This window comes from Poecilia reticulata, chromosome 10 (assembly GCF_904066995.2).
Source record: "Poecilia reticulata chromosome 10, P_reticulata-male-v2, whole genome shotgun sequence".
Classification (NCBI taxonomy): domain Eukaryota; kingdom Metazoa; phylum Chordata; class Actinopteri; order Cyprinodontiformes; family Poeciliidae; genus Poecilia; species Poecilia reticulata.
The window spans coordinates 24545613-24566656 of record NC_088839.1 but is presented as its reverse complement, the minus strand read 5'-3'; the positions used below and the strand labels follow the sequence as shown (position 1 = coordinate 24566656).

General features: G+C 40.5%; 2 protein-coding genes across 9 annotated transcripts in view; one reads left to right on the top strand and one right to left on the bottom strand.

The window, feature by feature from the left end:
* Positions 1 to 3527, top strand: part of elf1 (E74-like ETS transcription factor 1) — a 65874-nt gene extending 62347 nt beyond the window's left edge. For all 4 annotated transcript variants that reach the window (XM_008420599.3, XM_008420596.3, XM_008420598.3 and 1 more), the window contains one exon: positions 932 to 3527. In XM_008420599.3, coding sequence (XP_008418821.2) covers positions 932 to 1739 — 808 coding nt within the window. In that variant the 3' untranslated portion in view covers positions 1740 to 3527. The remainder of the gene's footprint in view (positions 1 to 931) is intronic.
* tnmd (tenomodulin) overlaps positions 1 to 21044 on the bottom strand; it is a 152947-nt gene that overhangs the window by 46382 nt on the left and 85521 nt on the right. For 3 of the 5 annotated variants that reach the window (XM_008420604.3, XM_081611719.1, XM_008420605.3), the window contains one exon: positions 14589 to 15993. The exons of 1 other annotated variant lie outside the window; for it this stretch is intronic. In XM_008420604.3, coding sequence (XP_008418826.1) covers positions 15784 to 15993 — 210 coding nt within the window. In that variant the 3' untranslated portion in view covers positions 14589 to 15783. Of the gene's footprint in view, positions 1 to 10834; positions 11099 to 14588; positions 15994 to 21044 lie in introns of those variants that run through there. One more of the 5 variants, XM_081611720.1, reaches the window with a different exon arrangement.

Sequence of the window (21044 nt, the reverse complement as noted above, 5' to 3'; positions counted from 1 at the left end):
CTGGATGAATTAAAACAAGCTCAGTCATTAACATCGGCATCATTTATCGTTTTTCTCTGTCTACCAAAAACTAGACGATAAAAATCTTCAGTCTGGTCTTTTGGTCGCAACTAAACCTTTATTTTGAAGGACAGTTTAGCTTTCAGAGAATTTATAATTCATTTTATTTTTTAAATTGTTTAAACCACAGTGGAAGAAGTGAACTTTGGACGAAACAATTAAAATCCATTCCAAATAAAAACTCCTGCTCAGTTAACTTGTTTTAATTTTCCAACTGAGTACAAAATGCTCAGTCAGTCGTAGTTTTGTAACTTCTGTTTCTCTCTCTGTAGTTTTAACGTTGGGTTTGTTTTGTGTTGCTTTGTTTGGACTCCACTGCCTGCATCATGAACGCTTCATCTTTCCTGTGATATTTTGCAGGTTGGAAAAGCTCAGCAGTTAGGAAACGGAGAACAGAATAATAATTCATACAGTGGAGATATCTGTGTTGTTTGTTACAGTAGTGGTGAGGACAGGACTTCCTGTGATGCACTGGCTGCATTTCTCAGTAGGGTTTAATAAAAGTAAATATAGATATCCATGTTTCCAAAGATGTAGGCTGAATATTCACCTTGGTTATTCATCAGGATTTATATTTTAATTTTAAAAGTGGATAAAAGGCTCAGAATAAGCAGATGAAAGATGATTTAAAATGTCTTATTTCAGGGGCACAGCTTCAGTTTTGGCTTCACCTGGGTCAAATTTAAATTCAAATTTAATTGAATAATCTAAAAACTAAAGAACAGATAAACCTTTCACTGTATTGATTAGTCAGGTATTTTTTTAGCTGCATTCTTTGCTGTCAGATTTTAAAGTTTGTCCTCATATTTTTCATGGCTGTAGAGAAAAAAACCCAGATAAAAACTGAGCTTTAATCATTTTGTCTCCTCAGGACCATCAGCAGTCCCGTGTCGTTACCGATGGTTCTGACCTCCTCCGGCTCCCTCCAGTCGGTTCCCCTCACCGTTCTGGCTAACGGCGACTCCTGCCACTCCTCGCCTCCTCGGGTCATCCTCCACACCGTTCCCTCCGCCGCTGCGGGGGGAAAAGACGTGCTCACCATTCAGACGGCGTCTCTCGCCGGCGGCGCCGCTGGCCTGCAGGACGGCCTCCCGCAGCAGCTCCTGGTCACCAATCTGGGCTCTTCCACCATTTCCTCCTCGGTCTCCTCCTGCTCCTCCCCTCCAGGAGTCATCAGCTCCGCCGGCTCGGGCCTCAACGGCCTGCCCCGCCTCGTCACCATCAACACCAGCGGCGGGCACGCCATGGTGGCGCAGCAGCCGGGCACCGTCATCGCCACGGTGCTGAAGTCCAGCGATCTGTCGGCGCTGCAGGTCAAAGAGGAGATGCTGGACTCCAGCTACTTCCAGTCGATGGTGAACGGCGACCCGTCGCTGGCGGCGCACACGTTCGACAAGGAGGAGATGGAGGCCGGCGAGGCGGCGCTGCAGTACAGGACTGTGATCATCGATACCAGTCAAAGCCAACCCCAGGCGCCGGCGAGCGAACCTTTAATGAACGGACGTTACTCCCAGAGCAGCAGCACCGGCGAGGGCTTGACCCCGGTGGAGGAGCTGGAGGTGCGCGGGGAAATGTCCCTGCAGCCAGAGCCGGGCGTCAAAACCCTGCAGGAGCTGCCGCTCTCCGTCCAGCTGCCTGCAAACTTTATCCAGATTAAAAGTGAGCCTGCAGAGGCTTAGGGCCGCGGGACTCTTTCAAAACACACAAAGAAATCGAAATTATTTTGACCACAGACTCGATATTTTCCTTTTCCTACCACAACGGTCTGATTCCAACATCAGAAGTGAGGGAACTTGCAGCATGTTGCTCTTAAAAGTCGGTCAGTTCAGCCTCAGGATTTATTGTTTACTCACATGTTATGTGACCATGTGCCTAATTTCAAAAAATCTAGGGAGCGATTAGCATTTTGTTGTTTTTTAAGAAGTTAGCTTTCACAACAAGGATTATTCCGTGTAGATAAAAAAAATCCCACAAATCCAAACGTGGGATCAGTGTCTACGATGAAAAATGTGCCAGTCAAGTTTTTGTTTTTATTTTCTAACCTTTGCATCTCATCGGACTAACGCTGTCGGAGGACAACAAACCAAAAACCAGGACTGAATGCCAAACGGTGCAACAAGAAGGGACGCAAGTTTAAGTAAAGAGTGCCTTATGAGATGTTTGCAGAGAGAATTACTGTTTATTTTAAAGACAAGGAAGTTAATGTTCATTTATTTTGAAACAGACAGAGTAGGTGTGCATCTACTCTCTGTCAGCCCTGAGATTAAAACACTGTTAACATGTAAAAGGGCATTTTTCTGTGTGGAGCTGCAGACCGGAGGGCACAGCAAGAAAAGCAGAATAAAAGTGATTTATTTCCATTTCTCCCTCTGATGCTCCACGGTTCAAGTCCTGTTTATGTAAAACAATATATATATGAATTTATAAATAAATATATATATACTGTATGTAGACGTATAATATGCAATTGAGATTGAATTTTAAGGCCACAACAAATTTATTTATTTTATTAATTCCTAAATTCTGTAAAGAAAAGGCACATTCGTTTTATTTTTACGTGTAAACCTGAGGGAAGATGAAAAAGAAGATGCAGGAAGCCTAAATGGCTTTTTTTTCTTTTTGTATAGCTTTCGATATAATCAGCTTTGTTTAGTTTTTTTTTAATTTCTGGTCTTGAATGCTCAGCGCGGCATCATTATTCTGCTGCTGTGAATATCTGTTAAACATTTACTGAATGAGCTTTTTGTTCCCTCTTTTCAGCGGATATACCTCTCTCCTTTTTCCAACAGTCGAGGCTGTGCTTTCAGAACTATTGGATTTTATATTACACAGAGTATCAAGTGTATCAGTCAATACTGATTTTCTGCTTAGAATCTAAAGTTTCTACATTTGTTAGGAACAAAAAAATCCCCGACTTTTTTCTCCTTTTTCTGTGTCTCTGGTCAGAGGAAGTTTGTGCCTTCTTCTTGTTTTTCTGTCCTGTTTGGTTAAGAACTCCCTTGTTTCTGTTGGGGATGAAGCCATATTGATCCCGAGTCGCATCGCGGCCCAATCGGCTGTTTTTTCCGGGTCGGGCCGAGCCGCAGAGCGAGGAAAACTCGGGACTACCTGACCTCCATCGTCTGCTTTACAAACTCACCAGAACCAAAGAGGTCCACATCCTGCAGGCACTCTGAATGTAAAACACGCTGGCACAAAAATGTTTCGACAATCAACAAATACACTGGGTTATATTTGCATTAAAATCTGACTTTGTTAGGATTATCTTCATATGTATTCTTATATCCTGTCTTTTATTTTTTTTCCTAAAGCACTGTTGTCTGTGAATTGTTGAGGTATGTCCACTGCATTTTGTTTTGTTGCTTCTGTTGTCTTGGGTTGTCATTGGCCTCCTTTTATGCTGAACTTAGACTAGATTTTTAAGAAAAAGTCAATATGCTAATTAAAAAGAAAATCTCTCTACATTATTTGCTGCTGTTTTATTTTCTGCAAGAGAAGTAATTTTAAAAATGATTGAAATCTGAGAAATGTCACTAAAACAGGATGTAACTTTATAATAAAAACTATATTTTATATTTATATACGAAACTAGCTGCATTTCCAACAAACGCATAATTGCACAATTTGACATATTGAAAATAAATTTGCTTAATGAAAATGTCGTTTGCATAAAAAAAACTTGTAATTTTCATGTTTTGGCTTTTCGGTCTTATCAATAGTTTTTTTTTTTTTTAATAGCGAAATATTAACGTTTTGTGAAAATTTGCTATAGAAATGCAGCTACTGTCACATGTATGACAATCAGAAAAAAACTAGAGCTCCTCAGCCTCTCAGTGCTAACTAGAAACAACCAATCAGAGGCAAGGGCTGGGTATTAACCTTATCAATCAAAATCTCATGAGGGCAGCAGCTAGCACAGCATGTTGTGAATGCTAAAGCTAGTTAGCATGACGGCAGATAAACGGTTTTCTCGAGGATAGCGAAAAGACCTGCTTCCTGGCTCTGATTGGCTGGTTTTGAACGTGAGCGGCGCATTTCTTAAGATAGCAGCAGTAGTAGCTCAGTTTTCACACGTCTCATAACATTTTCAATAATATGTAACAAACAAACAAAAGCCCCGTTGCTTATAAAAGTTACTACAGCTTTAAACTCGGATACAACACATAGCGGTTAGCTAGTCCATCGGTTTCCACTGTCGACATAATGAAACCGTTTCTGCCGTGAAAGCTCAGTGGTACTGTCGGGCCGCTGCAGCTTCGGGGGACATTTGATCGCATGGTGTTTAAAAAGAGAAAGTAAAAGCTGCTGTAGGAAACTGGATTGGAGCCATTAGCAGTCCGGAGACTGATTGGACTGTACTTAAGAGCACTGCTGCTTCTCCAGTTGCTGTGGGTGGTTGAATACATTAGCATGTGACATGCCCGCAGCTGAAGACAGCCGCGTCTGTCAGCACAGCTTGCATAGTGAAATGTGTGTGTGTGTGTGTGTGTACTAAGTCTCTGTTTGGTGAAAGAAAAGGTTACACAGATTCTTTTTCAGCATGTTAATGTGTTTATGTGTGTGAAAGTGTCCATGGCTGTATTGTTCTTTCCCGTCTCAGGTTCTGACCTGCCTGGGTCTATAGTGGCTGATTTCGCTTTAAGAGGTTTAGTCTAAGAATAGACAAATAATATAAATAAAACGCACACGTTTGAAACATGTTTTTTTCCCCTAAATGTATTTATGTTTAACTTGATTAATTGCTTACAGTAGGCTCTGAGCCAATTTCCATTAACCATAACATTGCGAAAATTGAAATTACAAAAATGTATTCACTTAATGGAAACAATCCAATTTCGAAAAAAAAAACACGTTTTTGCTAAGGTGAGGTGGGTTTTGGCTAGATATGTTTACAAAAACTGCAATGGGGAAAAAAAAATTCACGTCAGTATGCGTCACGTGACCAACTGGCGAAACCGAAGAAGAGGACAAGAAGTAGTGGGAGTGGACCAGGGGTCACCAACCTTTTTGAACCTGGGAGCTACTTCAGGGGTCCAGAGCAACACGAAGGGCTACTTTTCTTGGCTCAGCCTTTATAACAATAATACATATGATTACATGCCGTCTAATAATATTAATGTTAGGGACTATTCACAATAGTTATCAGTAATTATTACCATGGCAGCTATGGTTAATTGCTATTACGTGATAAGAAGCTCTTAGTTCAGTTTTAAGTTTGATTCCCTTTCTTAGCTTTTCTGTGTGATTCTAAATTTCCCACAAGTGACTGACAGTCTGGATTACTGCAGCTGCTGGACGCACTGTGAGATTTTCCTTTAAATAAAAAAATAGAAAAGTTATTGTATATTTTTATCATCCCTCTTTATTATTAACAAATTGTGCAGAGGAAAAAATGTCCGACAGATTATAAGGTAGCACAAAACTATCCCTGCACCTGACCTGTAAGTGCGCATCTCTCCAATGCGCATCATGTGCGCGTCGCACAAAACCAGCGCAAACTTAAACCACTAAAGCAGCGAAGCCTTTTTAACACAAACGATACTAATAAGTACATGGAAGCGGAGCCGACCTGTGATCCACGGAAAGAGGAGGATGTTGATCCAGGTTCAGGTGTCAGACGTGCAGAGGAGAAGAAGGTGAAGCAACATTGTTTGCTTAGTTTTTACTCTTGGAAAACGTTTCAACTAGATTAAATTGTTTAACACACAGTGTTAGCGCGACGCTAAGTAGGAGCGGCAGATGTCAGCTAACGGGTGACCCGCTAACTGTCCGGTTCGGGAAACATCAAAAAGCTCATAACCGGCGACCCGTCAGAACCGAACACGGTAAAAAGCTCAACCGGAATCCGAACCACTTCTAGAACTGCGGGAGGTTCAAACTCCGCTCATTCAGTGTTAGCTTACAGAAAAAGCGCCGAGCCGCCAAATAAACAAAAGCGAACTGACCAATAAGATTTAAGCTTTGGGTGCCCTTTGACCCCCACAGACTCAAATGTGCGCTACGTACAAGATGTTTTGACGCATAATATATATATTTTTTTCTCCACAATTTTGTTAATTGTAAAGAGGGTTCGATAATTAAAATTTCAGAATTGTAATTTTTTTTTTTACTTCAAGTTAAAAAAAAAATAAAGACCTTAGAGCTGCTCCCACTCTAAGGTCAGCAGAGAGCGAGAAGCAGGCGCTGCTGCCCTCCGATAACATTTATGCATACAAATTTACATTTTACATTTTTTTTATAATTAGCTTTTTTTTAAAATTCTGAATATAAACAAATTTTACTACTTCAATGTAAAAATATTACATAATTTATTTGGCAATGCTCCCTAATGAGAATGGCTATTTTTAGAACTTGCCCGGCGGGCGACTGACAAGGGGCCCGCGGGCACCGCGTTGGTGGCCCCTGGAGTGGAGTATGCTATGGGAGTATGCTATGGGAGTATGCTATGGGAGTATGCTATGGGAGCATGCTATGGCAGTATGCTATGGGAGTATGCTATGGGAGTATGCTATGGGAGCATGCTATGGGAGTATGCTATGGGAGTATGCTATGGGAGCATGCTATGGCAGTATGCTATGGGAGTATGCTATGGCAGTATGCTATGGGAGTATGCTATGGCAGTATGCTATGGGAGTATGCTATGGGAGTATGCTATGGGAGTATGCTATGGGAGTATGCTATGGCAGTATGCTATGGGAGTATGCTATGGCAGTATGCTATGGGAGTATGCTATGGGAGTATGCTATGGGAGTATGCTATGGGAGCATGCTATGGCAGTATGCTATGGGAGTATGCTATGGGAGTATGCTATGGCAGTATGCTATGGGAGTATGCTATGGCAGTATGCTATGGGAGTATGCTATGGGAGCATGCTATGGCAGTATGCTATGGGAGTATGCTATGGGAGTATGCTATGGCAGTATGCTATGGGAGTATGCTATGGCAGTATGCTATGGGAGTATGCTATGGGAGTATGCTATGGGAGTATGCTATGGGAGCATGCTATGGGAGTATGCTATGGGAGCATGCTATGGGAGTATGCTATGGCAGTATGCTATGGGAGCATGCTATGGGAGTATGCTATGGGAGTATGCTATGGGAGCATGCTATGGCAGTATGCTATGGGAGTATGCTAAGGCAGTATGCTATGGGAGTATGCTATGGGAGTATGCTATGGCAGTATGCTATGGGAGCATGCTATGGCAGTATGCTATGGGAGTATGCTATGGGAGTATGCTATGGGAGTATGCTATGGGAGCATGCTATGGGAGTATGCTATGGGAGCATGCTATGGGAGTATGCTATGGGAGCATGCTATGGCAGTATGCTATGGGAGCATGCTATGGGAGTATGCTATGGGAGCATGCTATGGGAGTATGCTATGGGAGTATGCTATGGGAGCATGCTATGGGAGTATGCTATGGGAGCATGCTATGGGAGTATGCTATGGGAGTATGCTATGGGAGCATGCTATGGGAGTATGCTATGGGAGTATGCTATGGGAGTATGCTATGGGAGTATGCTATGGGAGTATGCTATGGGAGTATGCTATGGGAGTATGCTATGGCAGTATGCTATGGCAGTATGCTATGGGAGTATGCTATGGCAGTATGCTATGGCAGTATGCTATGGGAGTATGCTATGGCAGTATGCTATGGGAGCATGCTATGGCAGTATGCTATGGCAGTATGCTAACTCCATCACAGCATCACACCGTTTATAGAAAGTAATGCAAAAGTGTTGAATCCACAGCTCCTAAATGTGGGTCTAACTCCGGTATCTCTGATTTCCTTGAATGTGACCTGAATCTGAACGTCATTGATACTCGACAAACGTCACTATTATGCGTCCTGAAACGCGCAAGCCGGGAGAAAAACAACTATGGCGGATTATGCTGAGGATTAAGTTGTTAATGTGCTGGCTGGATAACTTTAAAGCTGGATAACTTTAAAATCGTAAACTATGCTCCACCATTAGCATCCATGTTTACTTCCCCAAACAGTGAAGCGCTTCTTTTTCTTCCTTTTTATGGCTGTTGGCAAAACACTGAGCACGATCGCTACGTGTGACGTCACTGCGCCCTCTACTACGCATGCGGGACACTTTTATTCGTTTGTGGTTCACACTGGAGATCAAATTGAAGTCCCATATATTTTAAATGTTTAGTACGGCGTCAAAAAAATTCAGATTTCACAAAAAAATCGGAGTTGAGCCATAAAGCCTGCAGTAAACGCAGCCATGTTGTCATGACATGGTGACGATTTTAACAAATAGGTAAAAAGAAAAAAAAATAAATACTGCAGATTTACATGATTTCAATTTGCGCAATTTTATTGTTAATGGAAACTTGGCACATTTTAAGCAACAAAGTGCTTTACATCGTAAAAACACCAAAGCAATAGTACTCAGTCAACAACTGAAGCGTTATATTTGGTTTCTACTGTAACCTGCTCACCATTAGATATGATTATAGAGAGTTTTCAGTTTAGTCAGCTTCAATAAAACCCTCTTTAGCCCAGCGAACATCTTCCTAAGTATTTCCACAGACGAGGCATTGATTTTGCTCATCGTCTCATTTCCCCCCCTTTAGTTCTGGAGGATTACTGCAACAATGAAAGGCAACCAGCAGCCGCTGTGTCTGTGAGTCAGAGACCCTGAAGATGGAGCAGCAGAGCCGGGTCCTGGAAGAGGAGGACTATTTCTGTGTCTGTGCCTGCAGCCACTGACACAGCGCGAGTGTTTACTGCTGTGCCATGCTGCCTCTCACAGTGGGAGCGGCTGAAGGATGACGACTGACATTATTGTGCCTCCAGCCTGAAGCAGGAACGGCACACGGAGAGCTTATTTAACCACCAGGTCACCAGACTGAGGCTCTCTGAGTTAACTCGGTTAGGTTATTCAGAGGAATTTAGGTTTGACTCACAGAAACGAGGACAAATTTAATTTAAAGGTAGTAAAATAGGAAGACAGAGCAGTAAAAATAGAGAAATACATCCTTCTTTTATTTATATATATTAGAGCAGTTTAACTTCCCGTCCACAAGATGGCAGTAGCGATACACGTGTCGGACCGGAGGGAGCCGTTCCTTCAGGTCACTAATCTAAATACAGATTCTCCTCATACATTCGGGTTTTCACTAGCAACTCGCACATCCAAACAAACGAGGGATTATTTGAAATGAAAATAAGCAGCTGGAAGTGAAGTCTTTCCTGCATTTCTGATAAATAACAGAAAAAGCATTGGTTCAGTGGAAAGCTTCAGTGAAAGTGTCCAATCCTCTGGCCAGGTCCAGAGAAGAGGGAGGGGAGGGATCCTTTGAACTGTGATAACCTGGTAAATGCTTGGTATTTGTGTTTATCCTGCTGAGCAGTCACTCTTTCCCCCTCCCTCATCAAATAAACAGTATGCTGCAGGGGGTGTTCCTGTACGAAATGCACGAGGAAAACAGAGCAGGACTTTATTAGAAACGACACGTTCTTTCATTTTCATCTGTGAGGGAGGAGTCGGCTGCCACAGAGCTGATGCTGACTGTTCAGGCACTTGAATGCAAACGAACTTCCATTTTGAGATGTAAAAAAGCTTTAGTGAAAACAAGATGTTTGAATTTCAGACAGATTTTTTTTTTTATTCAGAAATGAACTTGAAGTGTTTGTTCTTGTTGTGTGGAAAAGCTTGTTGCATGTCAGTTCAGCCACCTCGGATTTTGTATCTTGTTGACTTTTATTTATTTATTTATTTATTTATAGTTGATGGTGCTTAATGAGCCATTGGAGAATTATTTATCAAGTTTGCAGCAGCTTTTACAGAAACTGGGTCAGATTCCCAATTTCTGCCTGAATTATTGAGCAACAGTAAAAACTGCTGGACGCAAACGTTTCTCCATCAGCTGTTACCTTGGAGGGATCTCTTCAGAAACATGAGTAGAAAACAAAAATGTGTGGGTCAGGGCAGCTAAAAGTTGGGCAGTGTAATTTAGATGTGTGTGAATTTCACAAAAAAATCATCCAAATGGAGTAAATGTACCAAAAATCACAGATGTGTGCAACGGCGCATTATGGCAATTGTACATTAAAAAGGAGAATATTTATTTTCAAAACTCAGAAATTCTAAGATTGATTCTAGAAAATGTCAAAGCAAAAACATTTCTGAGCTCCAAAAGTTAAACATTAGCTTTAGAAAAACCTCAGCAATAAAAAATTTTGACTTTTGAAACTCAGAAATGTTGCAAAATTTCTGAGATTATTCTAAAAATTTCCACATTTCTTGGCAGAAATTTACTTTTTTTCTAACTTGGAAATTTCCGAGTTATTAAAGTAAAACATTTTCAACTTTTCAAACTCTGAAATGTCCAAATCTCTTCCAGGAAATTTCTGAGATGAATCTCAAAATGTCTTCAGTTTTTCTATCAATTTTTTTGACTTTTCAAACTCGGAGGGTTTTTTTCTGGAAAATGTCTGAGATTTACCCAAAAATTTCTTCTGGCAAATTTTGACTTTTGGAGCTCAGAAATGTTCTTGTTTTTTCTAGAAAATGTCTTAAATTAATCTCAAAATTTCAGAATTATTTTCTAGAAAATATTTGCCTTTTCAAACTTTGACATTTCCAAGCTTCTGAGATAAATCTAAAAAGTTTTTTAATCACAGATTTTAGACTTTTGGAGCTCAGAAATGTTGTTTCTGAGATTAAGATGATAATGTCAGATTTTTTTTACAACCTTTCAAACTCTGGATTTTCCAGTTTAAAAAAAAAAAAAAAAAACTTCTGAGACCTGAAATGTTTTTGACTTAAATTTACTCCTCCTGTTTTTCTGCGACGGCCTGATGCGCCGCCACAGTTCCTCGGTAAAGGATCTTTCTCCTTCCGCTCCATCAGTAGCTGAATCTTTCAAACCGTCTGTAAAGTTTGGCCTTCCTGGTCGGCTGCGGGTTCTGGACCAGGCTCTCCGGTTGGGGGCACCGCCTCAATCGGACCCAATCGCTCTCATCTTCACAGAAAGAGTTTGAGAAACCGTCACTGCCTGGTCGACGACCAACAGAACCTATAAAAATGACGTTTTGTTGCTCTTTTCCCCGTCAATGTGAGTAAAGTATCTTTGATGTGATAAACATGGTGAGGAACGTATTGTCTTAATTTTATGAACTTTTTAGAAACGCATCAGGGCTTTGCAGTTCACTTGTCAGCGTTTTGAAATATGTTTGCAATTACTGACTGTGTTAACCCACAGCAGATTACTTGACACGTTGCTCTGGGCTATTGACATTATTGATTTAAAAATAACAATCTGGTTACCGTCTGAACTATGAACATACTCACAAATCATTTGCATACATCCACATGATGTGTGCGATCACTTTCTCCTCCACCAAAAGCAACGTCACTGCCAATTATTTTTGATTTCATTGACATTATTATCATATCAAGCCCACGTGAGTCAACAGGCATGTTTACATCGTAGGCGAGAGGGATGCTTTTATATCCTCGTAAAAAGATGAATTATTAGTCATCAGATGCACAGAAGTTGTAAAAAAAAAGAAACAAAGAAGCGCATATATATCTGTTTTATCTCACCAAGCTAATGAGGAAAGGGATTAATGGAGAGGAGAGACGGATTTGACTCTTCTATGGATCCAAACTATCAATTCTCACACAAACACCCCTGGGTATCAAGAGTCTTTCAAGGAAATTATAACATTTCACACAATACAACCAGTGAGATTATTCATACAATGAAATTTTAATTGGAAAACAGCATAGAGAAGACTTCAAACAGCAAATCGTCACAACTCGACTTTTCGTTTCCACTGTTCCCCTCTTGTAGCTTTGATTCTCCCGGGCGTTTTACGCACCTTGTTATTGTGATGACAGAACATCAATTACAAACGCGTATCTCTCCTGCTTATCTGTTATTTACAGATGAGGGTTTTTCAAGCTCAGCACGGCGACATGCATTGTTACAGATTAGAACCGTCTCAGCAAAGCAGGAAACACGAGCACTATTTTAAGCATTTTATGGTTTTTTTTTTTGTTTTTTTGCAGACTGCAGCAGTGGAAACAAAGGAAAGATCAGTAAAACACAAAGACAGCAGAGAATCCTGCGACTTTAATTACACAAGCAAAGTTTAGCTTGATGCCAAAAACAACAAAAAAAGTCACTTTGCAACATAAAGTCATCATTGTTTTTTTTTGCCATTTTGAACATCTTGCAACTTTTCCCCTGATATCGTTTTTAGAAATAAGTGTAATTTTTACACCAAAAATGGCTTCCAATGTTTTTTCTTCACCTTTTTTTTTTGTTGTTTTTGGAGCATGCTTCTCTTCCTGTTGATTCTTTCACACTTTCTTGTTTTGCCCTTGGAGGGCTGTCGTTGGTTTTGCAAAAAATCTTTTATCTGCAGGTTATGTAAGCGGGGAAAGAGACAGAGATATAAGCCCAAAACTTTACTGGGAATACCTCTGCAATCTCATGCAACCTTATAAAACATCACTGTCATGAGTTCGGCTTCTAAATGTTTTAGTAGAAACTCTGAGAGAGGTGATCATTTCTTCTTTTTTATTCAGAAAGCAACGTTAAGATGTACCAGACTTGGAGAAATTCAATATATGAAAATGAATGCATGTCATTGGATAAAAAAATACAGGAATTGTTTTCAGATATGCAGAGAGCAATAAATCAAAATCAAAACTGTTTAAGCTTTACAGTTTTATTTCTGGATTGAGCTGTTGATCTTTGATCGTTTTCTTTTTTTTGAAAATGAAAATACGTGAACGACGTGTCAATTGGCCTCTGAAGTAAAGCGGCGTTGAGTTCAATGTTCGTATGAAGAGTGGCCTTTCACAGCTTCTGAATGGAGCAGAAAACCATAACTCTGATTTTTCAAATGCAGACACTCTTTAAAAAAAGCTCATCTGCATTGTTTCTAGTGTAGATTCACTAAAAACTGTCTACAGTTTTTACATCAGCAGCAGTTTCCTTACCAGTGGTTGAGATGTTATTGCAAAGTTTAGCAATTTTAAACAGTAAATGTTCCTTTTCATAGGATTCACAGCTAAATTAGTGGAGCGTAACATTTTCACTTCTGGAAAACGCTGTTGTTCTGTTTATAATTTTGTCACCAGGCTAAACTCTCACTGTTGAGAGATTTCCTGTCAGGACTTTAGTTATGCAACAAAACACGATAAATAGTTTTTGGGAATTATCTGAGCGAACTAAAAGTCAGCGGATTGTTGCATCCAGTGAATGTTATTACTTTGTTTATTTGTTAAAAATAGCAGAAACATAGCATAACATTGGTGCAGTAAGACATTGTTTAGATGAGAAAACAGTGAGAAAATAAATAACAGTCTCTTGTGAAAATGTAGACAATTAATACAAATATATAAATAAAATTATATTCCACAGATAGCTATAAACCTTTTAAGTTTGTTTTAAATTGCTAAAATTAGCTCTTAAATAGGGCTAAAATAATTTTTAAATAGCAATACAGACATTACTGATATAGAAAACAGTGGCAAAACCAAACATTTGCTTCTTGTGAAATAAAGTCAGCTAAAGCTAATGTAGCATTGTATGAAAAGATTCTACTGGTGTTTTAAGCTGCTGACATTTGCAGCTAGCAGTTTACAACTATGGGCTACTGGGTTTACAGCTGGGCTACAACTATGTTAGCATAGTAGCAGCATAGTGGACATCGATAAACTGAGAAAATAGCAACAAAACACAAAACTATAGCTAGAAACAGTTTTTAGTTAAAGTGTAGTCAGCTAATGCAAATATAGCATTGATAACATCATCTAAAACTCAGGCATCCATCCAACTAGCCAGGTAGTTCGCTAGCTAGCTACTTCACTAGCTTATTTGCTAGCCAGCTACTTCACTAGCTTATTCGCTAGCTAGTTACTTCACCAGCTTATTCGCTAGTGAAGAAGCTAGCTAGGTAGAAACTAGCTACCTAGCCAGCTATTCTAGCTGTCTAGGTAGATGGATGGGTGACTCAGTAAGCTAGGACGCTAGCTAGCTAGGTCTGTTTGGAAATTTTCTGTCAGTAAAACAAAATTTACAATTATGTTATGCAAAAACAGTTTGTTTCTTTTGCATTAGCTTTGAGGACTTACTAGAAATAAAAAGATGACGTTTTTATGTGCAGCATTTTAAAATCTGAAATTTCCTCCTCCTCATATTAGAAAGTGAGAAGCGGAGAACCAAAACAGATTCATCACAAAATTTGCTTTATATATTATTGATTTGCATAAATTCTTACAGATTTTTTTAATTAAAAATTTCCCCAAAATGTTGCTTGTTAAATGTTCTACCATTTTAGACAGTCAGAATAAATAATAACCACTTTATTGCCCTTTAGGAGTCATTTATTCGTCAGTAAAAACAACAACAGAGAACATGGTGGCATAAAAAACACTTTTTTTTCTTCAACAGGAAGATTTTTAATTGAATTCTGGAACAAAGTTGGAGTCAAATTTAAAAATATAAAGAGTGTCCAAGCGAAGCAAACAAACCCAACCAACACTTTAGACATGGTTACCATAGTTTTTAATCAAGTTTTTAAAAAAGCACCTGAATTACAAAAACGTTAAATAACAGATTTCACTTTCAATGACTAAAATGAATAAATTGTGAACAACTGTATTTCTGAGTGAGTGTAGCTTATATTATGAATCTGCATCCTTACAACTTTAGCTAACAATAACAAATAAGAAGGTAAAAGCTCAGGAAATACATCGACTGGCAGAAAATCAGCAGCCGAAGCATCTCTTACAGTAATAAAGCATTAAGATTTATTTAGTTTTCACTGCAACACAACACCTGTCCACTAAATGTAAGGAGTGATTATTAGTTAGTGATTATAGCTCAAAGAATCCAAGCTACTCATTTCCATGATACAGAAATTGTGCTTCACAACCTGAACGTGTTTGATTATGACATGCTGTGGTGGATATGAGAGTTTGGTTAAATCTTTATTATAGCACCAATCAGAAAAATGTGCATGTGTATTTAAAGGGGCAGTATCACGTAAAATCAACTTTTTTTTAGCCTTACATCATGTTATAATGTTATTCCTTCATCAAAAACATATCTAGAGACATAGCTAGAAATCCTTTCATCTCCATGGCAACCATTCAGCTGTGCAAAACGCCTGGTTGGACCTAGCCCCGCCTTCGAGACGCAGCTCCTCCTCAGAGCTGCAGTTTCCAAGCTTCTGCCTCACAGAGCAGCTCCTTCAGACTAGCCAGCAGCAATTAGCAAACATCTGGTGAAACTGCACATCTGCTGAGGTCATTAAAGGAGCTGCTCCTCAGTTCAATGCTGGTAAAAACGTTGTTAAAGGGTTCTTAAAGAGACAGAGGCCCAATTTCAAGGTGTTAGGTAACATTTCTTTTAAGTGATATTTGATATATACAACATTTTTATAATGACTGACAGTAACATTTTTACTGCATTATGCTGTTTTATGCCTGGAAAACACATCATACTGCCCCTTCAAAGCACTGTACACGTGCAAACAGATTTAGTAGAACATAAAACAAAAGTTTAAAAAAAAGAAAGAAAGAAGGACCTACATTGATTTCATTCGCTAGTATACAACGTGAGGCAGGTAATGATGCCTTTGAGAATATAATCAATGAATACGAAATGCTCTTTTTCCACAAATGAGGTCTGGAATATTTCTCAGAGCGCACGTTCAGATCCAGAGACGGTAACATTCAGCTTCAGATCCTCCCCAGCATGCGAGCGACCCACCAGTCACACGGCATCACGACCTGGCAGATGACCCGGCCTCCTTGGTAGTAGTACGGCCAGGGGTTGAAGCCGCCCAGGGGCTCGAAGTAGCGGCGGCAGTAGCGGTAGCCGCGGCGGCAGTACTGGCAGCAGTAGCCGCGCTCGTCCAGACGGTTATCCAGCTCAATACCGACCTCCCTCTGCAGAGGACACAGCAGGGCCGCCATCACACACACATGACAAACGCCAGTCCTCCAGAGGCAAGGGCAGGAGGAAGAGGAGGAGGAGGAGGAGCAGTGACTGATGGGAATTGATGAGGTTGCTTTTGGTTCTAGGTCAGGAAAATGTAAGCAAAAGCCAAACAAGAGTCAAAAGACCAGAGCTACTGTGTGTGAAAATGCAGAGTTGTGTCGCGTCTGACGGCCGAGACGAAGAGATCAGGAGAGCACAGGTTTGAGTGAAGCTTCAGGAGCTTCAGCACGGTAATGCCCTTGACCTTTTCTATTATAACTGAGGCAAAGCGGCACAGCGAAGCCACCCTTCATAACCTCCCAACCAGCGCTGTTTCCTGTCAAAGGGACTCTTAGTTGATAGTTACTAACATAATTGCACTATTTCTTTCATCTTTGACCTCTTAACTCCCTCTGATGGAGCGCAGACGGCTCTAAAATGGCCGCCCCTCCTCCAGCAGAGCATTCAAATTAGAGATCCTCACTTCTCGCTGCCCTCCCCGTGACCTTGACTTTAAGTGCATGGCACATTCCTAAAGCAATTAGCAGAGTAATGATCGCCTAAGAAGGATTCTTTCATTTGCTCTTGCTGGCTGCCTCTGAATTTATAGAGGGGCCAAATGAAACCCAAACGAAAGGTAAATTGGGTAGAATTAATGGCCCTTGGATTTTTCCATTGTGCTGCTTGGTTCATGCCCCCATTGACTCTTTGGGCTGAGTGCCATGCCTCCGATCAGGAACCTCCGGATGGGGGTTCGGAGAAGTGCCACTTAACTGGCAACACGCGGGTCGAGGTAGCGAAATGCCCTCGGTGTTCATTTGACCACATTTCAATCTCTTTTAGTAAATGAATCCTCAGAGACAATCCGGCGCTGGTTAATCTCCTCGGATCCGGAGATTTGGCCTCAACCCGAACACACGCAATGACTCAGCTACACGCAATCGTGCAGAACAAAACACATCCAGAAAATGTGTGGGAAACGCTCAACCCTGAGGGAAACGGTCCCGTCCGGCCCCTTCCACCTCAGAAATAGAGGGATTTCTTCATCCACTCTGCAAGTCACACAGCAGTAAATCCCTCTTTGTTTTCGTTTATGTCTTCGCTTGCTACAGCGCCTTGCAATTGTTCTTATATCCCTTGAAATTTCCCAGTTTTTGTCACATTACAAACCTGAAGGTCAATACTTTTTATTGGGATTTTAAGTGGCAGATCAGCGCAAAGTGGGGCATAATTGTGAAGTGGTGAAGTGAAAACACTCCAGCAGCGATCGGAATATTAGAAACGGCTTCGTTAGCAGACCAGGTGTCCTGGTTTCTGGTTTTCATGAGGCGTTTTGCTAAAACCAAACCGTTTGTGTCGAAATAAAAAAGTTTAACATGAAAAAAACATTCAAACGGCTCAATCAAATCAGCTTGAAAGCTGAAAGATGTGGTATGTTATGAAACAGATAAAAATGCTCCGCTCCCGGTCAAAAACAACCAATCAGAGCCTGGAAGCGGGTCTTAGCGCTGTCAATCAATCTGCTGTACGCTGCTCAATGTGCGAATGGCAGAAAAACAATCCATCGTTACAGGAAAACTGTTTAACTAGCATTAGCATTCATGGCAGGCTATGTTGTACCAGTTGAAGCTTATGAGAAATTGAGAGTGATTGACAGCGCTAAGACCCGCCTCCTGGCTCTGATTGGTCGTTTCTGACTGAGTGGTGCATTTCTGTAGTTTGTACTGGGAGCACTGGGAGCAGAAGGGCAGAGGAGATAATTTTTTTCATTTGGGAAAACTTATGGTGACGCACAATATATCGGCACTAACATTGATATCGGCCATTTTTCTTAACATTTCGGTATCGGCCATTTTGTAACACATTGGTATCGGCCATTTTTAACATATCGGTATCGGCCATTTTTAACATATTGGTATCGGCCATTTTGTAACACATCGGTATCGGCCATTTTGTAACACATTGGTATCGGCCATTTTTCTTAACATTTCGGTATCGGCCATTTTGTAACACATTGGTATCTGCCATTTTTAACATATCGGTATCGGCAATTGTTTAACGTATCTGTATCGACCATTTTTTAACACATCGGTATCGACCATTTTTTAACACATTGGTATCGACCATTTTTTAACATATTGGTATCGGTCCGGTAATAAAACCAGGTCGATATTAACAACAGTATTTGTTTACAAATTGTTGCTATTTGTTTAAGATCGTTTTCTTTCTGAAGGTAGAGAAAATAAAGAGCCCACTGCATTAAAACCTCCTGGTTATTCCACCAAATACTGATTTCTGAATTAAAAGATCAGTATTGTTGTTTCTAAATTAATATGATCTTGTTTTCTTTGCACTATTTGAGCTCTGTAAGCTCTGCATCTTTCATTATTTTGACCATTTTGTAACACATCGGTATGGGCCATTTTGTAACACATCGGTATCGGCCATTTTTAACATATCGGTATCGGCCATTTTTCTTAACATATCGGTATTGGCCATTTTGTAACACATTGGTATCGGCCATTTTTAACATATTGGTATCGGCCATTTGTAACACATCGGTATCGGCCATTTTGTAACACATTGGTATCGGCCATTTTTCTTAACATTTCGGTATCGGCCATTTTGTAACACATTGGTATCGGCCATTTTTAACATATCGGTATCGGCCATTTTTAAACATATCGGTATCGGCCATTTTGTAACACATCGGTATCGGCCATTTTGTAACACATTGGTATCGGCCATTTTTCTTAACATTTCGGTATCGGCCATTTTGTAACACATTGGTATCGGCCATTTTTAACATATCGGTATTGGCCATTTTTAACATATCGGTATCGGCCATTTTGTAACACATTGGTATCTGCCATTTTTAACATATCGGTATCGGCAATTGTTTAACGTATCTGTATCGACCATTTTTTAACACATCGGTATCGACCATTTTTTAACACATTGGTATCGACCATTTTTTAACATATTGGTATCGGTCCGGTAATAAAACCAGGTCGATATTAACAACAGTATTTGTTTACAAATTGTTGCTATTTGTTTAAGATCGTTTTCTTTCTGAAGGTAGAGAAAATAAAGAGCCCACTGCATTAAAACCTCCTGGTTATTCCACCAAATACTGATTTCTGAATTAAAAGATCAGTATTGTTGTTTCTAAATTAATATGATCTTGTTTTCTTTGCACTATTTGAGCTCTGTAAGCTCTGCATCTTTCATTATTTTGACCATTTATCATTTTCTGCAAATAAATACTACATTTTTGCGTGGAATCTCAGAGACATGTTGTCAGTAGTTCATAGAATAAAATAACGATGTTCGTTATTTTTTTGCACAGTGGCGCAGTTGGTAGAGCTGTTGCCTTGCAGCAAGAAGGTTCTGGGTTTGATTCCCGGCCCCGGTCTTTCTGCATGGAGTTTGCATGTTCTCTCTGTGCATGGTGGGTTTTCTCTGGGTACTCCGGTTTCCTCCCACAGTCCAAAAACATGACTGTCAGGTTAATTGGCCTGTCCATATTGTCCCTAAGTGTGTGTGTGTGCATGGTTCTTTGTCCTGTGTGTCTCTGTGTTGCCCTGCGACAGACTGGCGACCTGTCCAGGGTGACCCCGCCTCTCGCCCGAAACGTTAGCTGGAGAGGCACCAGCACCTCCTGACCCCACTGAGGGACAAGGGTGCAAGAAAAATTTGTTTTACTCAAACATTTACCTATAAAGAGTAAAATCAGAGAAACTGATCATTTTAGGTGCTCTCTTAATGTTTTCCAGAGCTGCATAATATCGGTAAATATCGGTTATCGGCCATAGCAGCAGTATTAAAATATGTTCATGTCGTTGCATCACTAAAAAACTCATAATACGGGAAAAATTACAAGTTTTCCAAATTATGTTTTATGGGAAAAATGTTTTGTTCCACTGGCAGATTACTTCAGCTTTAACTAGTACTTTTGTTCAATGTTAAAGAATTAAGCTGCTATTTCTTGCTGAAAGTTACTTTAAGTTAATTTTGTCTTATTTCAAGTGAACTGATGTATTTGCACCAGAAACTAAACCAAAAGTACTTTAAGATTTTGTGTTTTTACAACGTTTCCTTCACTCCGTCTTGATGGTCTGCCACGTAAAATCCCAATAATACGTATTGATGCTTTAAAAAGTGGAGACGCTGTGAGCAGTTCTGTGAATCTCTGCAGCTCCTGCTAAAAGCCGGAGCAGTGAGGAATTCTGTCATGCGTCTGATTGGAGCGCTGATAAGGCGAGCAGCGCTGCGCTCACTCGCGAGACATATTTAAAACACACAGAAACAGATAAACATCGAGCATAGCTGCGTTTGATTTATGACTATGACAGGCTCAGGTAGGCTTTTAATGATTTATTGTTCCAGTCGGGTTTCAGGTCATCAGCTTCCAGGCAACAATCTGTTATGGAAACAACACGAAAGCTGTCAATGGACCGACGATAATCTTATCTGCCGCTCGCAGCCCGAACTGGGATGTAACCAAGTCTGGCGCTCCGGCTCAGAAGAAATGAAGGAAATATTTTATTCAAATGACGTTTATCAACACAAACAGCCAATGGGCAGCATTGTAGCTTAAAGAGAATTAATCAGAGCTATCCTTTAAAACGCAGCCTCCATATTAATCGCCTTCGCTCTGAGTTGCCGTCTCTCGTGGGAAGCTGAGGTGATAAGAATAGTTCACCTTGGGAAATCTGAGACAGTCACTCACAAACAAGCCGCATTAATGAAGAGTAAAAGCCATTACCCCCTCGCTGCCTCTGATTTCATCACACCCGTCCTCACATGCACACAAACACCCGCACACACACACGCACACAAACACCACACACACACACACACACACACACACACACACACACACACACACACACACACACACACAAACACCCGCACACGCACGCACACTCGCACGCACGCACACGCACCCACACCCACACCCACACACACACACACACACACACACACACGCCTCCATGCATAATATGAGACACTGGAT